The 24998-nt window shown below is 35.9% G+C and overlaps 2 protein-coding genes across 2 annotated transcripts in view; one reads left to right on the top strand and one right to left on the bottom strand.

The window, feature by feature from the left end:
• The first annotated feature begins 20359 nt into the window (after positions 1–20359).
• The window catches only part of LOC115564589 (uncharacterized), a 181097-nt gene continuing 176458 nt past the window's right edge, over positions 20360–24998 (top strand). The window contains exon 1 of the mRNA XM_089264139.1: positions 20360–20367. The gene's annotated coding sequence lies outside the window, so the exon portion shown is untranslated. The remainder of the gene's footprint in view (positions 20368–24998) is intronic.
• On the bottom strand, positions 21377–23005 carry Tengl4 (Testis EndoG-Like 4). Its single transcript, XM_030389216.2, has 3 exons — positions 22673–23005; positions 22439–22612; positions 21377–22364 (listed from the first exon to the last, which is right to left on the bottom strand). Exons 1-3 carry the CDS (start codon positions 22832–22834, stop codon positions 21561–21563), a joined length of 1140 nt encoding a protein of 379 aa, XP_030245076.1. The 5' UTR covers positions 22835–23005; the 3' UTR covers positions 21377–21560.

Genomic DNA, 24998 nt, shown 5'->3' with positions numbered 1-24998 from the left:
GATTTGATTAAAATAAGTTTTTAAGCTTATATTAATATTTTCCAAAATTTTATATGCAAACTAATTTAATTGAAAAGAAGAAACTGATATATATATAAATTAAAACTAAAACAATATAAATTTATATACACATATACATAGATACATATATATATATATTTAGGTATATATACCTATACTAAGCCTTTTCGAGTGGTTTAAACTGCCGCAGAACATGCGAAACTCTCACGCAACAGAGCAAGACAAGGCGAGGCGGCAAGACAATAACCACTAAAATACAACGAGAACCTCTAGCAGACAATAACAAATATAATAAATTTCAATGTCACTTGCACTTGATTTATAAACAACAACAAAAACAAAAAGAAAATAAGCAAAGAACTTGAAAAAAACATTTACAAACTTAGCCCAGTGCCTTCCAAGCACCTTTGAAGCCGTTAACCCTAAACCTTTGGCCATAATCTGAGCAGAGATCAAATCAAAATCAAATTGAATTATATTTAATTACTTCCTCATTGATTTGGCGCTGCGCATTTGGGCAGCGTGAAGGCGCTGAAAGCAAAAAGTGCAGCAGCCGAAGCCGCGGGCGTTGGTCAGGGAGGGCAGGGCTGGCACTTGAATTGCAGCAGAAAAAGGCCAAACGGGCGAACAAAAGGCCTGACAGAAAGCCATAAAGCGTAAACGAAATGCAAAAGGCAACCGAAACGATTTAAGAACCAAAAACAACAATGGCCCAATCTGGCAGCTACTTGAGGCTAACAATGTTAACACGGTATGCCAAGACTCTCGAATAGAACAAGTCAAAGGGGAGCGGCGAAGAAGAAGAAGAAGAAGAAGCCAACGATAGATGCAAAATTAAATACAAGGCATAGGCGAAGCGCCAAATGCTCTTAGAGAATAGATTAGGTAGAGTTTAGGAATAGTTGAGGTATATTTTGTATTGGTATTTTGATGAGGTAGGAGTTATGAATTTAAAATTGTTAGTTGATAATATGTTTAAAGAAAAACTATTATATACTAGTTGATAAATGATCTTGAAGTGAAATTAGATGTATAAATATCTATAATATTCATCTTTATAATAAAATATAAGTAATTGTATAAATAAATATATAAAAATATAAGTATATATAAATATAAGTAATTGTACTAAAATAAAAGTATTTGTACTATCTTTAAGTGAAGTAAAATGTCATATATAGATCGATAGATGATAATATAATACTTGTATATAAAAATATACCATTTCGTCGATTTGAATTCGATTGAAATATACAAGAATGGAATAGCTGGGTATGCAAAATGAAAGACTTAATTACTTATGAATACAAAAATGTTGTATAAAAGTTGAGGTTAAAAAAGATTTCTGTCTACTTAGATTCAATATAGTATATTTGATATATGTATATGAATCTTGAAATCTTTTGAAGATCTACTCAAATGATATATAATTCCAAGTTGAGGCCACAGAAAGTTAAATTCACAGACTATATGTATAAGAAAATGCAAATGCAATCGCTGTATACTGAGGTAGATGATTGAACTTATAAATTTCAATATATATTTCGTTAGAATAGGGTTTGGGAATAGGGAGTAGGTTTTATAGAGGCGATAAGCAGAACAAATGCTACAGCAAATAAATTAAATACAATTCATTTCACTATATTGTGTACATATATACATATATACCATATATACCAAGTCTGCATCATGTTCGCTTCACTGCATTGCACTGCTCACTAAAGGCAAGAGGAGGGCGAGGAGAGCGAGGAGGGGCGGACGCGGGCAGTTCGTAAATGCTTGAGTCGAATGAAAGACCCACAGCGAGAGCATTGGGAATTACAATGTAACTTTTAATGGGGCATTTGTGGCCAAAAATGGACAAGTTGTTGGCGTCATTGTTGTTGTAGCTGCTGCTTCTTGTTGTTGGTTTTGTTGTGTGTGTGTTTGTGTGTCTCAGCCAAAAGCTAAAACACTTGTTGCCTATTTGATTGCAATTGTTATACAAAGAGCTTTCATTGTAATAACAAAAGCAAAACAATGGCCAACATTTTTCGTTGTTGTTGTTGCTGTTGTTGCTGCTGCTGTTGGTTTGTCTCTGTGTTGGTGTATTGCTGTTTAGTCTGGCATGATAATGATGTTCAGCACCCCGACGCCCTGCAACAACAGCCAGCATCAACATTCACACGAACTTTAACACTTTTACAGCAACAATGTTGTTGCTCTTATTGTTCTGATTGTTGTTGTTGTGGTTGTTGTTGTTGTTGTTGCTGCTGCTGTTGTTGCTGTTCTTGCAAATCTCGCACAATGGGCGGCCGCACAGCAAATACACACACACACACACACACACACACACACTCAAATCTATTACCATTTAAATACGTAGCAAAAAAATGCTGTTTCTTTATACCATGTAGCTATTGGTTAGGGTATTATATAGCGGTGTCATTTGGAAATTTGTGTTTATACGCAAATCTTTGTTAATTAGTTTGGTAAGCTGAACAGGACGAAGGAAGATTTGTTTTTAATATACATACATATATATATATATATATATATATATATATATATATATATATATATATATATATATATATATATATATATATATATTTTTTTTTTTTTTTTTTTTTTTTTCTAGTTACATATATATTTTTCTATCTTTCTATCTGGAAATGCCTACAAATGGCTTCTAAAGGGTTTATTTATTTTTTTAAATTTTTTTATCTTTATTTTTGTTTATTTATATTTTAAATTTTTTTTTGTTATTTATATTTTTTGTTTTTTTTTTTTTTAATTTTTATATACATTTTTTTTTTTAATTTTTATATATATTTTTTTTTATGTTTATTTATTTTTTTCTAGTTACATATATATTTTTCTATCTATCTATCTGGAAATGCCTACAAATGGCTTCTAAAGGGTCTATTTATTTTTTAAAATTTTTTTATCTTTATTTTTGTTTATTTATATTTTAAATTTGTTTTTGTTATTTATATTTTTTGTTTTTTTTTTTTTTTTTAATTTTTATATAATTTCTTTTTTATTTATTTTTATTTTTTTTATATTTATTTATTTTTATATTTTTATTTATTTTTTTATATTTTTTTATATGTTTATTTTTATTTTATTATTATTATTTTTTTCATTTTTATTTATTTTTTATTTTTATTTTTTTTAGACTCATATCAGATTTTAGCTAAAATTGATTCATAATCTTAAGAGATGAAAGACGAAAGTTACTGCAGTTGAATATATTGCACAGTAATGCCATAAGTACAGGGTATATGTCAGTGAATATGCTCTTTTGCCTGCTGTTTACGTTTTTTTTTTCTTTGTATATTTTATTTGTTCTTGTCATGCTGCTCTGCACACAGAGCCAAAGCGGCCAGAGAGTGGGACACAGAGCAAGTGGGCAAGTGGGCAAGCGGAGGTAGAGTCGGAGGCGCAAACGCATAGAGTCCACAAATTAGCAATTCACTTGACTTTGATGTGAGCTGTACGCCTTGATAATTGAACTGAAAATTTTCAGCTGCTCAAATCGTGATAGGTCTAGCCCTTGCTCACGCCCACACACCCACAACTTAACTGGATTTTGAGGTGCTGGCGCTGGCCGAGTGCTAGATGAATGTTTGATCATTCGCTGTTCATAGTTAATGAGTTTCAGTTTGCCGATGACAAACTCGGCAATTTGTTTACAATTTAGATTAATGAACTTCGGTTGGGGTTGTTGTTGTTGTTGCTGTTGTTTCTTCAACACATTATCATGTGGTATGCAGGTTAATTAAGAGCTCAGTTTGGCGTTATGTTGGGCCAAGTCAGTCATGCAATGGATTTGCATAACGAGATGGCAATTAGACATTGGCTGTGCCTGGGTAAATTCAAGCCAGATCTGTGCTTAAACTCAAGCAAATGTTCAAGTTCAGAATTTATAGGATAGCTAACAGTCTTAAGGGTTTTTCTTTACCTAATAAATGAAATATTTCAATGAACTTCAAGTTGGTTCTTTATCTCTCATATCTAACTTTTCATAGACGTAAAACTTATATATATAACATCTTATATATACTGATATATCTTAAATTGTATATATAAATGTATATAGTACCTAAAACACTCACGCACACGCATACATCTTTGCACTCGCTCACTCACACGCGCCCACTGTAGTTGGCAAAGAATTCAAGTTTGTTGCCTAAGTCATTTGTTTGTGCCACAGCTGATTGCCGCTTTTTCGGCTGTGTTTTGTTGTTGTTGTTGTTGTTTTCGGTTTGTTTTTGTTTTTTGCGGTTCAGCTCAGTTCATAACAGTTAGGCACCAGGTGCTATGACTCGCCCCTCGCCACGCCCCTGTTGGCCGGCTTTTGCTATTGTTAGCTGGGCGGCAGCACATCAAGTACAAGTTCTAATGAAATTTGTCAATAAAAATTCGCAGAATTTTGTACGGCAACAGAAGCCAGCTAAAGCAGCAGTCAAAGCAAAAAGCAAAAAACAAAAATAAAAAGAATATAAAAAAAAACAAGCAAGCCATAAAAGGCGAGTAAACAGCAATAACAACAACAACAAGAACAGCAATAACATTAAACAAACGAAGGCGTTTGTTGTTGCTATTGAATCAAATTTACTTTTTTACCGTTTTCAGCGAAAGGAAGACGCAAACACGTACCAAAAAAAAAGAGAGAGAAAAAAAAGTACAGAACCGAGATTTATAAATACCTTTCATATATACTATATATGTGCATATGTGCTTATACATATACATATGTACACATATGCAAGTTAGTCCATAATTCACTGTGCAAATATATATATATATATACACATATCTCTGTAGATGTATAAAATATTGGAAGTTGAGTATATGGACCACTCAGTCATTGTCATTGTCAAAGAATTTTATTTTTGGCTTTATTTACTTTGCGATATACACAGAAACTGGTCGAGCATGTGTGTGTGTGTGTGTAGTGTAGGCGTCGCAATGTCTCTCCCACTGCCTCTCTCGCTCTCACATACTTTCTCTATCCATCTCACTCACACTCCCACTCTCCCACTCTCTCTTTGTCTGTGCCTGCTTATGAGTAAGTCAAGTAGTAACCCAGGGCAGGGCCATCAAATTCCACAACAATGCAATTCGCTGTTCAATTCTCTAATTGAAAATCTGTGTCATGAAATGCTTATTGACTGCATCACACCAGATATATATGGCTTAGCTATACTTTTACTAGATATACACATGTAGAAATACTCTTTCTCTCTGTGAGACATGTTTATCGTTTTACCATGTGCTGAGCTTTGTGCATTGCTTGATTTGACGGGACTCGAAATGTTCTTGAAACTTCCATTGGGTAAGTCTAATTATATTTCTTTGTCTGAGAAGTGGACTATGGAGTGGAGAGTAAATAAATGAAGTGGAATATTATTTAAATTTGTATTTATTTTATATATATATGTATATGTGGATATATTTATCTAGCCTTATCTCTGTCTCTCTGCTTATCTTAGTCTCTATATCAGTGTCGCTCTCTCTGTGTGCTTCTCTATGTTTTGCTATATCATTCTCTCTCATTGTCTATGTGCTTAATATTCTTTGTATCTCTCATTTTCTATGTCTTTATCTCTCTCTCTCTCTCTCTCTCTCTCTCTCTCCCTTTCTCTCTCTTTTGCAATCACTCTCCATATTTTCCTCTCTGTCTATCTTTTTACTCTGTCTCTCTTTCCTTCTTCTCTCCCACTCTCTCTCTGTCTCTGTATCTCTCACTCTCTCTCTCTCTCTCGATCTCCCTCTCTGTCTCTCTCTCCTCTTCTCTCTCTCTCCTCTTCTCTCTCTCTCTCTCTCTCTCTCTCTCTCTGTATCTCTCTCTCTCTCTCTCTCTCTCTCTCTCTGTATCTCTCACTCTCTCTCTCTTTCTGTGTCTCTCACTCTCTCTTTGTTTCACGCTCTCTCTCTCTCTCTCCTTCTCCCTATCTCTCTCTCTGTTTCTTTCTCTCTGTTTCTTTCCCTCAGTCCTTTCTCCCTCTTTCTTCTCTCTCGCTTGCTGTCTCTGTACTCCTCTCTTAGCACATCCCTCTTTTAATCTCGAAATGTCTCTCTGTATTCCACTCCTCTTCTCATGATAGCTCTCTGTCTTTCTCACTTTCTTTCACTATAGCTCTGTGCTGTTCTCTCTTTCACTCATTCTCCAACCAATTCACTTTAAAATTTTTTCCTTTACAATTCGTTTCTTATTTATTTACGTACACATTTTCTATATTTAAATTATATGTTAGGCATGGATCTCATCTAGATAGAGTATATGGAATATTTAGTGACACATAACTGTTTCGCATGACAGGCAGATTTCGTTTTCTAGATTTCCTAGACAGATAAACATACATATGTATATCCATCATATATATATATTTATATATTTTAATACATACATCTATGAATATATATGTATATAGATATATAGCTAGTGTATATCTGTATCTCTGTATTCACGGCATTTGCTTCATATTAATTATTTATGCAGTTTACGCGATGAAAACATTAAAAATGCAATGCAATTCACTTAAAGGGGTGCTCCGACTGCCGAGCAGGAGGGTTGGCGAGGGGGGAGGGCATTGGCTGCAAAGGTGTGGTCCGCGGCGGGTGAAGCGGGTGGCTAGTTGTGGTGCGACTCCCACGACATTGGCTTTGGTGTAGAGAATAGCGCAATGAATGCATCAAAAGGTGCCACAACAACAACAACAACAACAGCAATAATTGTTGCCGCGTGTGTGTGTGTGTGTGTGTGTGTGTGTGGTATTCATGATGAACTCATGGAATAATTATCCTATGAATGAGCAGTTTGCATGATCATTGCCAAAGCTTCCGCTTTTGTTTTTGCGCTCAGCTGAATTTCACTCGCTGTTGTTGTTCTTCTTGTTGTTCTTATTGTTGTTGTTGTTGTTGTTGTTGTTGTTCTTGTTGCTGGTTGCTTCTTTGCAATTACGCCATGAAAATGTTGCATTTAATAGGCATTTTCTTATGTCATAGCTATATCTATGCAGGGTTTCTCTCCCTCTCTTTCACTCCTTCTCTACTGCCTCTGTCTCTGCTTCTTCCTCTTCTCATATATGTAGTTAGTTAGTTCGTTAGTTAGTCAGTTGTATTTCAACTAATTCACTCAGCCTGTCAAAATGAATTGGATTGAATGAACTTGTTGTGCGCATGATATATGTCAAAGGGATACCCTAACTATTGGTAACCAATGTAGATATTATAGAGTATGCGGTTGATGTATGTATACAGCATAGAGTATGCATTTATATGAAATTTCGGAAAGTAAAGTCGACTCCTGAACGTTCGAAACGGCGAGGGGATTAGATTTTTTGTTCGATTTACACAGAATTTCAAAATATCGAGAATTATCGATAACGAATTTTTTTCAAGGCGATAGAATTTTGTTCGATTTGTCGCGATTTTTGATTTAGCGGGATACAATTACTTTGGATTAGAAACATTAGTTAAGAATTAAGCCAAGTCGTTAATGAAACCTGGAATTTGAACCTAGAACCGAGAATCTTGACAACTACATTTATGTAATCTTGTATAGAACTATATCTTGAAGGTTAATTGAATAGATCTATATAAATCTATCGAAAGTATGCTCAAAATGGTGGATATTTGTTTTTCCTTCTTCTTCCCTGTAAGTATAAAGTGAACGTAGTGCACATCTATTATTCTTATAAACAGCTAGTTGAAAGCAGAGGGGATTTTTGTTCTCTTCTAAAGATTTCTTCCAATAATGGAAAAGGTAGTACATAAAAATATGGGAATATATCATTTCATAAAATATTTTACAATAAAAAAATGTAGTGTCGATTTTACTAAAAAGAAAGAAAAATTCCTTAGTGAACGATCCAAGAAATTCATATAATAATTATTATTAATATTATTATTATTTTTTTTTTAATGTATGTATAAGTTAAAGACTATCATGTATGCTAGCTGGGTTCAGTGGGTTATAGATTTAAAATAATTACATAAATTTATTTTAGCCTTATAACATATATAGATTTCTAGGGGCAACAGCTTCTATTATCCATTGCTAATGCCCCGCAGTCAGCTGCAGTTACAGGGTATTCAAAGCTTTTCGGATGTGAGTATATAAATATAAACATATATGTCTATGGGGTTAGTTGAATTAGTTAGGGCTACAGTTGTTGCTGCTACTTCATAATTTTTTTTTTTTTTTTTTTTTTTTTTCATTTTTTCTCACAAGCTCTGGTCGACAGCGTTTGGCTTTTATGAATTCCGCTCAGCTGTTTTGTTGTTTTTTTGTTTCTCTTTCAGAATTTGGAATTTGCGGATAGAAAACTGAAGAATTGTGTGGAGAGTCGAGCCTAAGTGATGCGCATATAAATGTCGAGCACTCCACTTGGCCCTCAGCCAGGCGCTGCATTCCTCTTCAATAAAACTATGCAAAATTATGTGTAGCATTCCAAGTGCAGTGAGTTTGTCTGTCTACTCCCATGATATAATATATATACATATATGTACATGTTTATATATATATCTATATATATGGTATGTTTTAATGCGCTCAAGCCATTGGCCAAAGCATTTGGATTTAGTTTTGGTTTCGGTTTTGGCTGATGGAATGGCTCGACTTGAGCAGTTTTTGTTGCTGCTCTTCTCATATATATATTTATATATATATATGGCTATATATATTTATGCAATTATTATTCTTGCATGCAAAATTTGCAATAAGCTGGCCCAAGCAGCTGACAAAAGCACAACTAATCATAAATGCCATGCCATGCCATGCCTGGCCAGGCCACGCCATGCGATGCGATGCTATGCTATGCTATGCATGCCACCAAAATGCAGCCTGCAACATCGCAACATCGTGTGGCACAAGCTGCAGCAGCAGCAACTTGCCTTCGAGCATAACTTAAGATCCTTCTTATTCGTGTCCAATGGTTTTTGCAATTTGAAATTGAAAAAAAAAAAGTAAAAAGCAAATGCGCTGCCATAGGCAGGTGTTTTACCAGCTTACGAGCTAGCAGATTGTCCAGAGCCGAGATGAGCCTTGAGACTATGATTTAAGAACTTAAATATTCAATTTACTAAAGTCAAATTTATTAAACATAATAAAATAATATTATATAATTAATTAAATATTTATTTAAGAGCTATTCTGAGCTAGCTTTGAGTGATTTATGCAGATTAAATATTATATTAAATTAATATTAAATTCATTAAACAATGAAATTTAATTCGGGGCTTATATATATACATATATTTTATTAAATTTTATTTATTTATTTTTAAATTAATTTATTTTATTCAGGGCTTTTTCGAATATAATTTTAAATAATATTATATTTATAATAATTAATTTTATAATTTATATTAAGATCTATGAGCTAGCTTTGAGTGATTTATGCAGTTCTATTTATTTTTTTATTTTTATTTTTAATGTTTCAATTATTTATTTTTTCTTTTTAATTTATTTATATAATTAGGGCTTTATTAAAAATAATATAACAACATATTATAATTAATTTAATATTTATATTGACATATATGCGCTGGCTTTGAGTGATTTATGCAGATTGAATATTATTTTAATTAAATATTAAATTAATTAATGATTATTGAGATCTATAAGCTGGCTTTGAGTCATTTAAGCAGATTGAATATTATTTTAATTAAATATTAAATTAATTCATTCATGTATATTCGAGTGCCTTATCAGCAATTAACCTTTTTTTATTTTATTTTTATTTTTTAATTTTTTTTATAGGACCTGTTTAAATATTTTATCAACAAATAAATCATGTATAAAATAATTAATTTTTGTATTTTTTTTATATACAATAAACAATTTTACTGGTTCTTTAAGATTGTTCTATATATTAATTGGATATTAATATCAATATCTAACAAGATTCAAGTGCTTTTTTAGAGATAAACTATATCTGTAATTTTACTTAACTGCTCAAAAGTTATTTTCAAGTATTTCACAGTAAATTCGTTTAATAAATATATATATATTTAAATATTGTCTTACATAATATTTTCTCTATTCTTGGCAATTGGTGCATTTTCCATGAGCTGGCAGCTCTTGCAGCAGTTTTGCCAACACTCTTCTTCTTCTTCTTGTCTTTCTGGGTTTTTCATGATGTCAAAGGCTTTTAATTGCTTTCACGCACTGGACTGTTAATTTATTCCTTGATTTTTTGCTTAAAAATTCGATATTCATGAATCAGTGGACAGTTCTCAAATTGCGAACCATTTGTTCCTTGTTGTTGTTGCTGCTGCTGCTACTGATGTTGTTATTGTTGTTGTTGTTGTTGTTGATGATGCTGCTTATAAAAAACGAGCTTAATGCAGTCGCGCGTTGCAACTGAAATCTGAGCAAATTTCGCATTTTTGGCAGCCTCCAAACAGGCGACAGACAGAGAAAGATCGAGAGCGAGAGAGAGAGAGAGAGAGTGGGAGGGAGAGAGAGGGAGTGTGTGAGTGTGACTTTCGGCTGTAGACCGTTGCTTAAAATCGCATAAATTTCTTAAAGCTTTTGCCAGGCGAACAAAGAAAATCGTTTGTCATATGATTAATGAAACGCCAAAGCAGCTTCGTCCCTCTCCCGCCCCGCCTCTCTCTCTCTCCTCTGCTCTCCGCTCGCAGTGTCTCTCGCACTCTTCTACCCTCCTCGGTGTCTGTGGTGACCACCCCCAGCTCAATGCCTGCAGCCTGCAGCGCTGTCCCGTCAGGCTTATAAGCCTCATATATATAGTATGGCTGGTGCCAGTCCCGCTGTGCTGCTGCGGTTGGTGCTGGCTCTGAGGCTTTTGTATACCCATTGAACAGTGAAAAGGCAGGGTATAATGAGTGTGTTAAGTGTTTAAAAGGCGGGCGAAATAAGAGTATATCGATAACATCTATAGATAAGATCTTTCGATAGATAAATAAGATAGCATATTAAATAATGCAGAGTATATCGATTCTTATACAGTAAAGATTATCGATCAGATATGTTGATCATGCTTGATCATATTCAACTATGTATGAGCCAGTCTATTTTTAGACTCTTGTAACTGAAATTTTTGTATATGCTTCATACCAAAAACCGCTCAAAGAATATCTTAAGCATAAATATAGAAAAAATAATCGCTTTTGAGATTTGATATCTCGAGCATAAATCAAAAAGAGTAAGTAGTACGGTACTTTCTCGTATTCGAAACTTGATTTAGAAGTAGGCTGAGATATCAGTTATTCAGAATTACCATTTTCTCGCTGTTGGAAGTTACATTCTTACCCTGAGAGTCAGCGAGTTGGTCCTAGGTATCAGCTAGTCGTGCACGCCCCACCAGCTCGCTCTTAGTTACCATTTTTTCGCTTTTGTCACTTGATTAGAGAGTAGTATACGGCAATAGTTGGTTTTTTTATTGGCCAGTATTTCACTCTGACCCCCATCTTCTAGCTTAAGCATAATTCAAATCCTTTAAGTGCTAGACAGCAGAGGTATCAGCTAGTCGTGCATTGTTAACTCTCTTCTCGACGTTTTATTGCTCCTCTTGAGACATTTTGTCGTGTCACACACAGCTTACGGTGAGCTTTGTGGTTGGCCGTGGGGTGCGAGGCAATGCCAGAGGAGATCGTCTCGTCCTGGCCCCTTTGACCGCATGACCGTGACAGGCAAAGCGCCCACTCCTCAGAGCGACGGGGCGTGGTCGAAGTTCGCTTCAATTGTGCGAAATTAATTTGCGGTCACTGTGTATACACACACACACACGCATACAGATGTATGTACATGCATGTGGGCAAACGGGAATGGCAACGGCAAATGGAATGGGTTCCAGGTATTAAAAAAAAAAAAATACACAACAAAAATTAACAAAAATTGCAATCGTCATTGGGTCTCGGGCCGTTTGTCGATTGTCGCATTTGTCACACAATTTGTTCAAAATGTTGTTGTTGTCGAAAGTCGATGCGACGCGTCGGTTCAATGAATTTCTTTGTACATTTTTGTGTTATTGCCTGACCTTGAACATGATTTCATTTGCTGCTTTCGTGTCTTGCATCGCATCGCAATTGCTGTTGTTGTTGTTGCTGGGCTGCCTCTTGGCCAGCAGCTGTTAACATTACGTTTTATTTCGTTTGAGCAGCGCTTGAATGCATCGGGCCCATCATTTTGAAGCTTTGCTGCGAATACCCTAACCAAAGGCGAGCCTAATGCCAATTTATAGCATGCAGAGCATAGCTAAATTATGACAAACACATATATACATATATACACCCATTTAGCTGTATGTACATACATTTTGGCTTATTTGTAAACGTTTTACAAGCAGCATATGCGGCTTTTTGATCGAATTGATCAATAGTTAGCTTTACTCTAATAAGCAATATGAATTTAATTAAAGTTTCAGTCAGAATTGTCTTCAGTTTCTGTTTAGTTTAGCTTTCGTAAACGTTTTACTGGCTGCGCTTTGGCATGCAACATAATATCTATCATGCAGCCTAGAAGAGGAGACAGCTTTATTTAATTTACTCTTTCGTTAAATTCTTAATTTTTGCATTCTTTTTTGTGTAGCAATCGTAAGGGTAAAAGCTAACTTTTGGAAATGAAGTACTGAGGCAGCAGCTTTATTTAAGCCTAACTTTTGATAAATTCTTAATTTGTGAGTTGTTTTTAAAGTTTCATATTCTCTAATATGTTAAAAAAAAAAAAATAAATAAATAAATAAATAAAAATTAAATAAATAAATAAATTAATAAAACAATAAATAAATAAAAAAAAATAAAGAAATAAAAATAAATAAATAAAAAAAATAAATGAATAAAAAAAATGAATAAATAAAAAAAATAAAAATAAAATAAGCTGACCATAAATAAAATAAAATGCAGCCAGTAAAACGCTTATAAGTATTAAAGAGAAGAATTAAAAAATAAAATAAATTAATACAATATTATAGTTTAAAATATATAATTAAAAAAATTTAAAGTTAAACTGAATGAAAATTATAATTTTGTTTTAATAAAAATATATGTTTCTTATTTTTTTTTTATTTTTATTAATGTTTTTTTTTTTATTATTATTATTTTATTTTTATTTTTATTATCATTATTATTTTATTTTTATTATTATTTTATTTTACTTTTATTTATTTATTTTTTTTCATTTTTGGTAATATTAGTAAACGTTTTACTGGCTGCATTAATGGCATTTAAATACTGCAAAAAAAAAAAAGAAAGGAATTCTTCATTTAAAGCCCTTAGTTCACATTTATAAAAACCCTAACCCTTGGCTAGACCTTTGCATTAACCTTCACCCCAAACTTTCGTTAACGTTTCTACAGAAATATCGTATACATTTCCTTTTGCAGAGCATTTTGCATTCAACTCTCTCTCTCTCCCTCTCTCGGGCTCGCACTGGCGCATTGCATGTCTTTAAAATCCAAATTGCAACTGCTGCACAAAAATTGTAACAATCAGCGCAGCAATCCAAATGAAAAAAAAAAACCCAACCCAAAAAAACTGCCAAAAAAAAGCTGTAGAAGAAGAGTTTGTAAATTGGCTAAATGCCAGGCTAAATGAAATGTGCAGCAGAGCTCAGAATTTTGGCTTGGGCTCGGGCGCAGCTGCCGCCGTGTGTTGCACCTTGCAATGCCTCAGCCTCTTACTCCTTTGCTGCTTCAGCGCGTGCAGCAATTGCTTTGCTTTTGCTTCAGCTTTAGCTTTAGCTTTTTTTTTTCGTGCTGCGTACAGAACGCCCCACAAACAATCACTTACAAGCTGCTAAATTGCATAATCATCGCAATGCAATCAGTTGGCTGTTCGCTGCTGGCCATTGGCTCTGCTGCCTGCTGCCTGCTGGCTTTTGGTAATTGTTGCCATTATTTGCTCAAAGAATGACACACACGCACAGACAGGCACACACACGCACACGCATGCAATTGGGCGAGCACGGGCAGCTGCACAGAGAGATAAGAAATCATAAAGCACAAAATTTGCCCCATTCTGATTCTCTTCTCAGCCTCTTCGCTCGGCCTGTTCGCGCCAGCCTCATCTGGCGTCTTATCTCTGGCAGTTAAAAGCCTGCGCTCTTGTCTCAGCTTGCTTTGTTTCAATGCCTCAGTCTTAGTCTCAGTCCTTTGATTTGCTTTGCCTCCGCCTGCCTGTAAAGTACAACTTCATCATTTGTTTTTGTTGTTGTTGTTGCCTTCTCTTGCTTGTAGCCTCTCTCGCCCTCGCCACCTTCGCCTCCTCACACTTGGCATGCTCAGATCTGAAGCCCAATCACATTGGCTGCATCCTGAAGCTTCAAGCTTCGGTCTCATCCTTGATCGTTGGCTCCTTCCATGCCGCTCTCCCCCCCTCCCCGCCTCAGCGCAATTTGCAAAGCAAACAAAAGCCAAATCATGAAATGAAATGCAATCAAAATGCCTCCAACAGTCTGCCTACCCACCTCACGAAACAACCTCTCTCGCGCCCCTCCACCCCTCACTCTCTCTCACTCTCTCTCTCCCTCTCCCTGTCTACCTCACTCGATCGAGCAATTTTTTGTTTGTGGATTTTTCGCGCGTTGCTCTTTAATTTATTTGCACTGGCCAATGCCACACCCCATTAGTTGATTTTCGGTCAGGTTGTTGAGAGCGGGCGACGAGGGGCGAGGGGCGGACTGGGGCAGCTGACAAGAGGTGGGCGCACATTAAGTGCATCTGTATGTGTTTTTTTTTTTTTTTTTTTTTTTTTTTTTTTTTTGTATGCTGGCTGTGCCCCCCAGCCACGATAAGCAGTTGGCTAACATTTGCCGTGTGTGAGTGTGTGTGTGTGCAGTCTTTTATTAAATTTATGTGCGGCAGCCGTGCGCTAAGAAATTTGCTCTTAAAGAATACCCTGTAAGTGAGTGATGAGAGAGAGAGAGAGAGATGGAATGTGGGCGCTAGAGAAGTACTAATAATACTTCAAGCATTAGTATGAAGAAAATTTGCAGTTTATTCTAATACATGCTGCTGAAGCTCCTATGGGATTTCTTGATAGTGTTGAGAAGTGATTTAATATTTTAGTGACAATTAAGGGATGTATTGTCATTAAGAGCGAACGGTGTTGCTGAACGTGGTCCCGGGTGACGCTGAGTGAGAGCGAGAGGGCTTGAATATGCGATCAGGAATAGAGATTTTGTTACCTCGTCATAGACTACTTTAAAAGAGAAAGAGCTGCGGTGAAAGAACGAACTAAGCAACACCGGGAACTCATTGGTAACGTAACACCAAGACATCAAATGACTTATTTATTTATTGTAAGAGAAGCTGATTTAGCTGATTGAAGCTATTAATTTTTTTGTTATATATACTCATGTAAGTTTTTAATTTAATTTTATAGTATTGTGATTTAGACCTTATATCAGGACTTTAAATTTATTTATTTGCTTATAAGTTATAGTCAATTTTTTATGGATAATTTTTCATCAATATTTTTCAGGTTAGAGATTTATAAAATACATAATTAAAATATATTAAAAATAAAAAAAAAAATTAAAATTGGTGTAAGTCTTATAAAAATAAAATAAAATGTAATAATGAAATAAATATAAATTAAATAATTAAAATTAAAAATCCTTATATATATCAATATTATTTGTATTTATTTAGACCCTTTATCAGGACTTGGCAATTATTTATAGGCCTATAAGCTATGGTCTAATTGTTTGCAAAATTTTTCATCAATATTTTTGAGGCCAATATTTATATAAAAATATTTATATACAAAAATAAATTAAAATTTGTTAGGGTCATAAAAAAATAAAACAAAATAGTGAAAAATATATATAAAAAAATTATTAAAAATTGAAATGCTAAAAATAGATTTTACATATGTATATCTATATTATTTGTACAATCAATTTTATTATTATTATTTTTTTTTTATTATGAATTATCAACATTTTTGACATATATTAAATTGCTTTTTTGATATGCAGCTAACTTCATAAAATACTTTAATCTAGAGCTTTATTTTTAAAATTTTATTTTAATTTTTATTTATTTTATTTTATTTATGATTTTACATTGGCATTAGGCCCAGGGTATATGCCAGTCAAGCATTGTGTAACTTGAAGTAATTCTTACAAGTTGTTCAGTTTTTGTATTTTGTGGCCAAATGGCATGAAAGCGAATTTGATTTGAAAATTGCATACAGTTGGCGATTCTGGCATTCTCGCCGTCTTCAGTGGCTGCCGAGTCTGTGGATCGTCGCTGGGGCTGCAGCGGGCAACGCCCGCCCCATCGTTGTGGCTTAACGTCCATGTTGATTGACTGCCCAAGTGCGGCCAGCGGCGTCAAGCGACAGCTAACGGTGCGCCTTTTTGGCCTCCAAAGCGAATGTGAGCGAGCGATCATTTAAAATGCATAAAACTCATTTCGTTGATTAATTGCCGTGTGTTGTCGTCTTCTATCGCAGCGGCTTTGATCCAGCTTACCAGCAAAATCAACAGCAGCTCCAGCTCGAGCTCCAGCCCCAGCCCCAGCCCCAGCAGCAACTGCAGCTGCAGTTTCATTTTCTCCTGTTTAATATCCTAGCTACATGTCGATAAATTGTATTGATTTTGATAAATCTACATTGTGAGAGGGTATATTAGCTAGCTAAACTGGTATGTGATGGCTGGAGATATACAGTATGTGTGTATAGCTGTATAATCTGTATAAGCAGACATGATATAGGTCTATAGCTTGCTTAAATTTTAAATTACCCAAGAATCTCTTTGTATTTCCCATCCCAGCACTTTTGTCTGAATTGTTTCAGTTCTTATCAAATACCAGTCAAACTAAAGTACGTAGCCTAACGCAGAGTAAGATATAATAAGTTTTTGGTCAATGCTCATTATGCTTTCATAAAGCTTCATATTACACGTAACGTAACGTAATACAACGTAACCTGACGTTATGTAGCGCAAAGTAATGCAACGTGATGCAAAGTTAGGTAACGTAACGTAACGTAACATAAAGTAACGTAACGTAAAGAAATTTAACGTAGCGTACCGTAAAGTAACGTAACGTAACGTAATGTAACGTAACTTAACACAACGTAATGTAATGTAACGTAACGTAAGGTAACGTAAAGCTAAATAAAGTTAAGTAAGCTTACGTAACGTAAATTGACTAAAGGTAAAGTAAAGTAACGTAACGTGATGTAAAGTAACGTAACATAATAATGCATAATGTAGATATATTAGGTCTCCCTATAAATGATCCCTATATCTCTTCCGCTCTCCCCCTCTCTCTCCATCCATTTTGCATTTCGTTTTAGGGTATTCGAAATTCGTCTTTTTCCTCATTTGTAGCAACAACTAATTTAAATTGACTGCTGTCTTACGGTACATCGTAGTCTTAGGGTGTCGTGTGTTAGTCGCTCAAATGTAATGCAAATTAACTTAATTGAAAATTAATGTAAATATTTATGCATACTTCGTGTTGCGGTCAACTTGATTCTATGCAAGAGAGCGAGGGAGAGAGGCAGTGGTGGAGCTAGTGAAACGAATGGAGTTTAATTTTCGGTAGCCAACTCGTGCTTCGATAACGCTGCGCCAGCAGTCGAGATAGATGTGCTTTTAAATGCTGCACCGCTTCAAATGAATAAATATATATACATATTTATTTATGCATATGTATATATATATATGCGATAAACGCAGCGGACTGATAAAAAAAAAAACGAAATAGTACTAATAAATAAATAAAACACAATTCCAAATGATCGGCGCTTTGTTTCTAACGGCTATTTGTTTAGTTATTTGTAAGTTAAATTTTTTTTCTCAAGTTTTTCTTTTTTTTTTTTTTGTGTGTTTTCATCTAATGAGCCGATGCAGATGTGTAAATTTTAGTTCATTTGCATTCGCTTCGAGCGTGTAGCGCGACGCATTTAGATATCGTACAGACTTCAATCGAGAGCCACTGCAACAGCCGCTGACGCAGCCTCAGCCCCAGCCTCAACCTCCCCAAATGGTGCCTGCTACATGCATTATTGATGATGACTCAACACACGCACTCGAGCGCCTATCGAGCGTCGCTTAATTGAATTGAGAGGCGAGATGCCTTCCAGGTAGCTCCAGCCAAACACAAAGAGTCTTTGCTTAGTTTCTATGTGATTGATTTATTGGAAGCTTTATATTGTTGTAAAAATGCCTGTTGCAACCAACAGAAACAAATTTGTTCGTTTTTGGTCGATTCACACCCAAACCTGGTGATGTAACTTACGTAAAATATCGTAGGAATAATGTGAAGTCTGGTAAAACAGTGTAGAGTTATCCGTGGTGACGTAACGTGGAGTCTCGTACAAGTAGCGTAAAGTGTCATAGAGTTACGTATATGTAACAAAAAGTAACGTACACCACAGCACAAGTAGAGTAAAATAACTTAAAGTTCAGTGATTTTACTTAGTGTAACTTAGTGTCATACGTTAACGTAACGCAATTTGCCGCGGCGTTACGTAACGAGACGGTATATAACGTTAAGAAACGGTATATAACGTTACGAGACGTTATATAACGTTACGAGACGTTATATAACGTAACGAGACGTTTTATAACGTAACGAGACGTTATATAACGTAACGAGACGTTTTATAACGTAACGAGACGTTATATAACGTAACGAGACGTTTTATAACGTAACGAGACGTTTTATAACGTAACGAGACGTTATATAACGTAACGAGACGTTATATAACGTAACGAGACGTTATATAACGTAACGAGGCGTTATATAACATAACGAGACGTTATATAACGTAACGAGGCGTTATATAACGTAACGAGGCGTTATATAACGTAACGAGGCGTTATATAACGTAACGAGACGTTATATGACGTAACGAGGCGTTATATAACGTAACGAGACGTTATATAACGTAACGGGACGTTCTATAGCGTAACGTTCATAACGTTCTATAACGTAACGAAACGATCAGTAGCGTACGAGACGATCAATAACGTAACGAACCGTTAAATAACGTCATGAAACGATCAATAACGTAACGAAGTGTTTTAACGTAACGAAACGTTTTAACGTAATGAATTCTTATAACGTAACGAAAAGTTATAACGTAAGGAAACGTTATATAACATAACGAAATGTTGTATACCGTAACGCAGCTTTCCGTTGCATAACGTAACGTAATGTATCTCTAAAAATCTGAAAATCTATTCATTAGAGAGCATACAAAATAATTATTATTTATTCTTTATTTTATCTAATTTATGAAGACTACAAGCTATCGCACAGCTATTGTAAGCCAGCATACCCAAAAATATGATTTAAAAGGTTGAACTATTGCCACAGCATCAATGTACACACATTAAGAGATATTAGCTAACTATTCACGTCCACTTTGTGTTCTTGTACAAAAGATAGGCATACACGCACACACACTCACACACAGTTTATTGTGTCGTGCATAATCTACCTTCCGCAATACACCTTTATTTTTCCGTGTCTCGCTTTGCCCCTTTATCGTACATCTTTTGTGCTAACAGCTTCATATAGCAAAACAAATGACTTAAGACACAAACTAGCTGCAATTGACCCCCAAAAAGCAGCACTTAACGGTAACTCGCTAGCTGACTGACTGGGCTGCCTGTGTGTGTATGTGTGTGTGTGTGACCTTCAGCAAACAAAATTCACTTATATATTTTTGTTCGTTTTTCATAACAACAACAACAACAACAACAATTTTCACACACAACTCCGAAGTGCTGCCAAGTGCGTTTGTCCATTTACATAATTGTCACACGGACTGTTGCCGCTTGATGTCTGTGCCATTAACTAACTGCAGCGACTGTTGCTAGTGACAGCAGCAGCAGCAGCAACAACAACAACAACAACTATAGCAGCAGTAGTATTTCAATTTGCTTTGCTGTTGTTGCTCTTCAAAATGTAATTAACCTCAAGCTGGATCGTTTTTTTTTTTTCTCTTTTTCGTTTCGACCTTTTTTTGCGTCATTTTAAGAACTGCGACGACTACTTCAAGTAATTAAGCAAAGCTAAAAGTTCATGTTAATTGTCCAGCACGACAAAACTACAGCAGGTACATACACACACACACTTACACACACACACACAATTATGCCCCGAAAAGGTCAAAGACTAAAAGAATTGTCAAGCGTGGACAGGCCAGGGCCTGATATGAGTACCGGGGGCAAGGCAAAAAGACAGAATAGAGTGCTTCGTTGAATGTATTGTGGAGAGTGGGGACCGGCAAGGGGGAGGGGGAGCTCAAAGTGAGGGTACCGGAGGGAGTCCACAATCTGAAGTTGAGTCATTGAGTCGGGCCGCTTTTGTTGGTTTGTTGGGTTCTGTCGCACGGCGGAAGCAACGAACGACAAATTTTTATTTAGTTGCTTTTTTTTTTTTTCGTTTGCTTTGTTATTGCGCTACCCAATCTGGCTCCTCCCCTCTGACTCTTGCTCTCTCTCTTTCTTTCTTTCTCTCTAGCACGCACGCTTTTTCTATAGCTCACTCGCTTGCTCTCACCTGTTTTTATTTTATTATTATTTTAGCAAAATGCCGTTAGTTTTGTGCGAACACGCGGTGTGAATGATACTTTAATTACATGAAGGCAACAAAAACAAAGTCAGAGAGAGAGAGAGAGAGAGAGAGAGAGAGAAAGAGAGATAGAGGGAGAGAGAAAAAAGAACTTGAATCATAATAAAAATTAAACATGCACAGATTTTGGCTAAGTGGTCGGAGAGAGAGAGAGAGAGAGAGAGAGAGGTATGGTTGCCGGGAAATGTAGAGGAATACAGAGAGAGAGAAAGATAGGAAGTAAGTATAGATAGCTCTCTAGATGCTTCTGTTGAAAACGTAAACAAAACAGAGATCAAAGCTAAGCAACAAATTTCAATTGAGCAAATGTTAAAAGAACAATAAAAAACATTGGAAATTTCGACCTAATTTAAAGATAGCTTAAGTTCGAACGTGGATAAAACAATGAAAAGGCTATTAAGAAGGCAACTGATGCACTTGTTTGAGTATAAATACAAATGATATGAAATGAAATGAAATAAGAATCTTTTAAAGAGGGAAAATAATATTTTCTAAAAAGAATCAATTTTAACAAAAAACGAAATTTTTTAAAATGCATCTTAACCTATATTTTAAATTTGGAGGCTCTAGCTTTAAAGATGTGGGAGATATAATTTTACAACTGATTTTCGATACGATTTTTTATCGATAAGAAAATATCGGAGTGAGTTATCGATTAAAAATTTAAGTCTCTAACTCTTATATCTTATGTTCTTTCTGATTAAGAATATATATACTTTGTGAGGTTCGCCACGGCTCCTTCCTGATTTCCCATTTTCAATGGGTTCAGGGTACAAAAAGCGAATCGTTAACGAATCGAGTCTTGATTAGGCTTCTGATCAAGCCCTTTATTTGCGAGCAGAGCCGTGCAAGGCTGCAGTAAGTGAGAGAATAGATTTAAAACATTCAAATATTGTAACGGTTGTGTTTCGATTTTGATTATAGCGCGGCAGCCTCCCAAACATACTGATGTTCCAATTGGAGCGACACGCACCGAACAGAGAGCTAATGCTCTTTCTCATTGCGTTTAACGTTCCTGGCCACATTGTGATGCAGCTCCTGTCGCAGTTCGCCGTCGTAGAACTTGAGTCCGGCAAAGTGTTCGATGTCACGGATATTGGACATGAATGCACTTAGCTCAACATTGTTTTCGATTTCGGTATTTGGTACAACATAACCCTCCATATAGGGTAGAAATTCCTGATCCTTGCACTCGGCAATTATCACCTTGAAGAAGTGTGTCGGCACGGCCACCGTATTCATGCCAATCACCTGATGCCTGATCGCCCAATTGCGAAAGGTGATGCGCTGTGGCATAAACAGTGGACCCGTATAGACATATACCGAGCCGCATTTGACAGCCAGCTCGCGTACGTAGTCCTCCAGGCGTGACCATATTCTCGTCTTTAGCCCATTGTTCAACGGCGCTATATTTGGCATTATGAACGTCTCAACATATTTCTGCTCATCGCAGCAGTAGTTTAGCGGCGACGCCATTTGAGTGGCCACCCAATCGGTATTCTTATAGTCGCGGTGAGCGGCGCGAAAGATAACCGGTATCTGGGAATCGACTACATAATCTGTTGGTATTGGCATTGTATCAGAATCGGGGTTGCTCAGACATTCGCTCTCCAGATGCTCGCATACCCAGTGAGCGATTCGATTACGTCTATCATAAGATAGCACAAAATTACGATAAACATGTATATCATCAAGACCGGGAAACCCGTACTTCATCAGGGTTGCAACATGGGTGGGTTCTGGCTCCGCCACCGGCTCATTGCCCGACGAGAAGGTGAAGAACATGGTCTACGTGGGCAATTCAAAGAGCTTTAAATAATGATCTTATATAATGATCCAATGATGAACTCTGGACAGCTTACCACAGTGTTCATGTTGGCCTGAAACCATTTAATATAGTTGGCAAATACGGACTCAGAGTCTCCTGATAGTCTTCGAATTGGATGTTCTCCTTCCGGCCTCTCAACTGCGGCATAATCAATGGAGTCGAAGGAGTCGTTGTCGGTCGCTTGAAGTGGATGAACGACCAATCTCAACTAGCTCCATCGATCATCGATTAATATCGATAAGGGTACGAATTTGCATATACTACTTACTGCTTGAAAGATTCGCTGGCGACTCTGAAAGATGTAGGGATCGCTTTCCATTGACGATTGCAGATTGCGATAGGTGCTATCCTGTTGTATGACTGCGCCGGCCAAAAACCCCAACAAGCCGGTCAGTACAGCCAGTGATATGGGCAGTGTTAATGGCAGCATTACCACTTGGTGTTACGACATCAACATAAAGAATGTGGATCGATCGGACTGGCTCAAGATTCTGTTGGGAGGCTGCAGAGTGCAAGTTTTCCAAAATTGTACTATAGAAATGCTCTGTGCCAACCCCCCAAGTAGTTACGTCATATTTATAACTTGTTTATCCCAATTTCTAGCGAACCGATGTGAAGCAAAAATCAAATGTAACTGAGTATAGAATAGCTTAAATTTGATTTGAAATATTTGGTATGTGGACGATGGTTAAAGCTGAAATTAATATTATGCGGGAAAATAACTATTTGGGCAATGTGAGCAGGTAAGGTTCTCAAGGAACTCTGAAACTACTAAGGCTAGAATTGAATAATTTCATGTGTGGACTTTACTTCAGTCAGGAAACTGAATTCTTACTAGAGGCATGGGGAAATGACTATCTTATAATCTAACGTGGTCGAGTTCTCTACGAACTCAGGAATTATTGAAGCTAGGAGGGGAAAATTTTGTATGGAAACATTACATAAATATACAATTTAATATATATAATATACAATATAATATAAGTTCTATTCTAAGAAACTCAGTAATAATTCCATCTACAGTCAGTACTTAAACTACAAAGCCATGTGTAAATTTAGAATTTGCAAAATATTATATACATAAATACTATATAAGACCTTAGTTTGCAGCTAGGCGTTTTCCAGCTATGCTCTAATGCCAGAGTTTATTTACGAACAAAACCAACAGCAACATTTGTGGCCCGCCCCGTTGGGCAAACCTTCCCCATTGACCCTCACCCAAATTGTGAGAGCCGTTCAGCCCTGGCACGCAAAACTATCGCAGCAGACGCTAGTCTAACTGCCCAGTTAACAACAGTAATGCATATGTATGCATGGATGTACAGACATTTATTAATATGCGAATGCAATGAAACAAAATATATAGCTCTGTACTATACATATATAAAAATACAAATATATAGAAGCATATACGTATATATACATACATATATAGGTTACCCAACAGCCGCCATCAGCCATGAGAAGCACGAGAATTTCGCATAAATTTATTTTTCAGACAGAGTCAAAGAAGAAGCTAAATAAAAGCAAGTGCGCGCTACAAAGCTAATGCGCTGCGCGTTAGGAACTTGGAAGAGACCTCTTAATACACTCGCTGGCTGGCCAAGCGTACAGAATTTATGTGAGCTCTGCGAGCATTTTGAGTGCCCAGCAACGACCCCTCAGCTGATGGCTATCTCAATAAACTTACATATATGAAATGCTGGCATACGCTTCTGCCTGCTAAAGTTCATGTTAAAGTTAACATTAACATGCATTTTGGTTTGCGCTTTAAAGTGAGAACTTGCATTGATAAAGAAATCGTAAATTCGAGTTCATCTAGGGTGTCAAATAATGTTGGGTAAGAGGTAGGAGAAGGAGCTATGAATGAGCAATTGAATGCTCATGTTAAAGTTAACATCAGCATGGTGGGAACTGTGCTTAAGCTGCTCTATATGGTAGAAATTTTGATAAATAAACTAAGGTATTTTAATTACTCTTTAAATTAAATATTTATAATTAAAGAAACAGGAAGACTTTTACAACAGCGTTGCCACACTTTTATTCTGATTATGTGGCATTTTATTAAAGTTCCATAATATATTATCTATCTCACAGCTATCATTAAGGCTCTAGGTAAGTTGAGTTCAATGTGCTCCATTTGACATAATCAATGGACTTCAGCTCTAAAAAGTTTACCAATCAAACAGAATTGAATGCAGGTGGCAACTTTTCCAGTTGAAAATTGAAAGGAAAGAAAGATAAACCCATGAAATAATGGCTAGAAAAGAAAGCAAATTCTTATTAATTTCACAAGTTAAACACAATTTTGTCTTAGTTTCTCAGGATATTACCAGATCTGCAATGTACAGCCAGCTGGCAACGCAGAGTTGGAGTTCAGAGCAACTAGAGTGACTTGAACTGCGAAAGGGTATTTGAGTATTGTTAATAAATCGTAGAAATAGGATAGTCAGTGTGATTTTCGTGTGAGAATAACCGCAATTGTGGTAAGCCACAGACGAATTAGGCGGAAGCCGCAGTAAGCGACAAAAAAAGCCTTTAAAAAATACAAATTTAAACTAGAACCCACCAAAAAAGAAAAAAGTATAAAGAAA

This window comes from Drosophila navojoa, chromosome X, assembly GCF_054131105.1.
Source record: "Drosophila navojoa isolate 15081-1374.11 chromosome X, UAZ_NAV_1.0, whole genome shotgun sequence".
Classification (NCBI taxonomy): domain Eukaryota; kingdom Metazoa; phylum Arthropoda; class Insecta; order Diptera; family Drosophilidae; genus Drosophila; species Drosophila navojoa.
The sequence above is the reverse complement of the archived record's forward strand: the minus strand, read 5'-3'. Positions and strand labels throughout refer to the sequence as shown.